This window comes from Limulus polyphemus, unplaced genomic scaffold (genome assembly GCF_000517525.1).
Source record: "Limulus polyphemus unplaced genomic scaffold, Limulus_polyphemus-2.1.2 Scaffold449, whole genome shotgun sequence".
NCBI lineage: Eukaryota > Metazoa > Arthropoda > Merostomata > Xiphosura > Limulidae > Limulus > Limulus polyphemus.
In genome coordinates, this window is record NW_013666059.1 from 331,500 (window position 1) to 334,696 (window position 3,197).

Here is a 3,197-nt window from a genome sequence, read left to right on the forward strand (position 1 = left end):
ATCTATGAGCAGATATTTAGTTTTCTCTCCATCCACAGTCATTGTGGTTAATGCAGGGAGGTTCACTGCTCAGTTATGTGAAGAAGGGACAGCTATTTCTTATCTGCCACAGTTGTCGGAACTACGTGATTTAGCCCACCACTGCTAGTAGGAAGCAAATTCCGACTCTCGAATAATACATCTGCTTATTAAAAATTAGGAGTTCTAAAGCAGAGTTTGTAGTTAACCTGAATAGATCAATGTCCCCTGGTAGGACAGTGCTAAGCCGACTTACAACCACTATATAAGCTAACTAATAAACCACATTTGTTTTCTGTTTGATAATGCTTCTTAATTCAAGCTTAACAGTTAAGTACTTTTCTTTGTGCAAGCTACACTTTAGTTAAAAGTACAAGACTTTAATGTACTCTTAATTTAAGAGTTCAAATGGGTGTTTAACTAAAGTAATGGGTAGTCCTAACTCTTTCAAACTCTTATCTAGCCATGATGCCAACAGGGAAAAACATCAAGAAAATGAAAAAAAAACTTTTCTGGTAATAACTTGGACCTACATTTTATTTGAAAATTTAGAAGTAAGTTTATGGCAAGAGATGGACGTGTACATAATTTTTAATTTCAAAATTCAATTATTTTAAAACTTGCAATGGTGCACTAAATGGTGCTTATAAGATTAACTACAACCATTAACAGCATTCTGAGATAGAAATGTAAAAGATCCATGCACTAATATGTGTAATTTAGTTTATTTGGAGATACAAATAACTTTCTCACAACCTGATAAATGTAGCTGTATCATTTTAACAAATACTGCTTTATCCGTTTCTTTACCACACCTTGCAATTTCAGGAAGATACACATTTGCTAAACACTAAAACATAGTAAATGTTTTTTATTATGTTTACCACAATTGTGTTAATCCACATTTTTAAACAAATTAACTATCTGTCATAAATGTGGTTATGTTGTGTTCTGAAGTTTGGAATAGTCTTAAATATAATACAATCTGCCAATTTAGTAAAAATTAACTATAGTAAAACTTGATACTAATGTTTTTCTCTCTTACCCACTACTGCCAACTTGTGAAATAATGAAATTGGTTTAGTTTTTTTAATACTTGTTATACTTGACATTCTGTTACATTATCCTAAAGAAACTATTTTACAAAAAGCTGTTTAATTTTTCTAAACTGTAGTTGACTGTTTTTCTCCAAAAAGTTTAGTTTTACAGAATGAATGATTTATAGTTATCTTTTTTGTTGTTGTTGTTTAAAAAACTATTTTTTATGAAATATTATCATTACTTATTTCTTTGCATTCATGTAGCTTTCAATTTTTAATACAGCTTTTAAGCAATTTCCAATAAATATAATTTCATTTTAAGCTCTTACATTTATTCGTTGTTTTGGCAAACCACAATATTTGTACAATTGCTTGTTCTTGTGCTTTTCTTTTAAACTTTTAAAATAAGAGTTATCTTGTCTTCCTTTCATATCTAACAGTAACATACTTTTCCTTCTGATTTTTTATTGTTTTGATGTAGATTTTTACGATATATATCAACATAAAGTGCATGAATATAATTTTATTGTTTTAGGAATTATAAAAGGCGATGTTTAGGACGTATGAAAAAGCAAATTGGTGATCTTGCCCTCCAGGCAGGCTTGCCTCTGGAGGCATTGACTATGTATATTTCTGCAGTGGAACAACTAAAGTCTGTCAATGATTGGCTGTGGCTTGCAGCTACATATGAAGGCCAGTGTTCTGCTTCAGCAGTTCTCCTTTATCCAAACCTAACTTGTGCACTGCCTCCCCTTCAGCGGAATTCCTCATTCCCAGTGGGTATTCCTAATACTGGAGTGAAAAGTAGATCAGGTTTGTTATGTTTAATTAACAGATATTTGTGAGCTATTAGAACAACGTGAAAAATGTTTATTGACACCCAGGTTGAACTCAAAATTTTTTTTATTGATATACCTAACTTTAATGAAATTCAAGAATTAATGAATAATTTTTCAGTTAAAAATGTAAGTCATAAGTTCCATTTGGATACTTTTAGAGTAACACAGGCAAGAAAAATAGCCTGAAATGTAGGACAGAAAATTCCATTCACTTGTACAGCGAGTTGCGATCAAGACAAATATGTATTAATGTCTGAATGCTCTTGCCCACAAACTTGCTAATTATTGATGCGGTTGTATCCAAGACTAGAACACCTACTGGATGCAGACATGTTAAATAAAAAGTAACAACCTTTAAGCAATAACTGGCATTCTTAAGAAGTAAACTCTTGCTGCTGTAACTTTATTGTCATAGTTGCCTTAGACTTCTTTATTTCAGCTGTTTAGATGGACAGTTGGTTTCCTTTTCAATGTCCTTTCACCATTGATGTTTCTTCATCTTTTCATCCTTGTCACTTCTAAATGTCACATTAGTTCATCCCTCCATCTCTGTTTTTAGTTTTTTTCAGTTACTTTATTTTGTTTATCATTTTTAATCAGTAATATTAATATATTTTTTATGCAACAGGAAAGATTGAGTTGTATGGGAAATTATGAGAGATCGTGTATGTCTTCGAGGTTTTGCAAATCCTCGAGATGGCTTTTATAAGTCGATTAGCAAAAGTTGTTTGCTACCTTATCCAGCATATACATCAATTTTATACATTTCATTTCTTGTATTCTATGCCAGTTGTAGTTTTGAGATAAAATGTTTTCTCTACATATAATTGTAGAATGAACACTAGTGAATGAGAGACTAATAGATCATACTCATGTAGTTTACTCAGGTGAAAATTGCTGCATTATGGTGTCCTGGTGAAACAAAATACATCTTCAAAAGTACTCTAGCATAATGAATGTTTATGGAGTATGAGGAAATAAATCAATATATATTATAAACTAACTAAAGTACCCAGCTTCACTCAGGTTATTACACTGATATTTTACTGATCGACTGTGTCTGCGTGTATTTTGAACCTATTTAGATATGAGATACAACCAAAATCTTACTGTTTTGAAAGCAATAATATTAATTTTAAATTTACAAAGCTATGTGTTTGTGAATTGTGTAGTACATCTTTCCAAATATGAAGTTAAAATTAAATTTGTTTTATTTAATATGAGATTAGGAGTTTGTACTCCAAAGATTATGATGATTTTGTTGTCCGGTTTCACAACAATTTTCTTGTCAGCCACGTTA

General features: G+C 31.1%; 1 protein-coding gene across 1 annotated transcript in view; it reads left to right on the top strand.

Annotated features, from left to right (window-relative positions):
• LOC106458347 (trafficking protein particle complex subunit 9-like) overlaps positions 1-3,197 on the top strand; it is a 65,787-nt gene that overhangs the window by 18,536 nt on the left and 44,054 nt on the right. Inside the window, 1 exon segment of the mRNA XM_022384536.1 lies at positions 1,594-1,871. Within this exon segment, the coding sequence (XP_022240244.1) occupies positions 1,594-1,871 (278 nt within the window).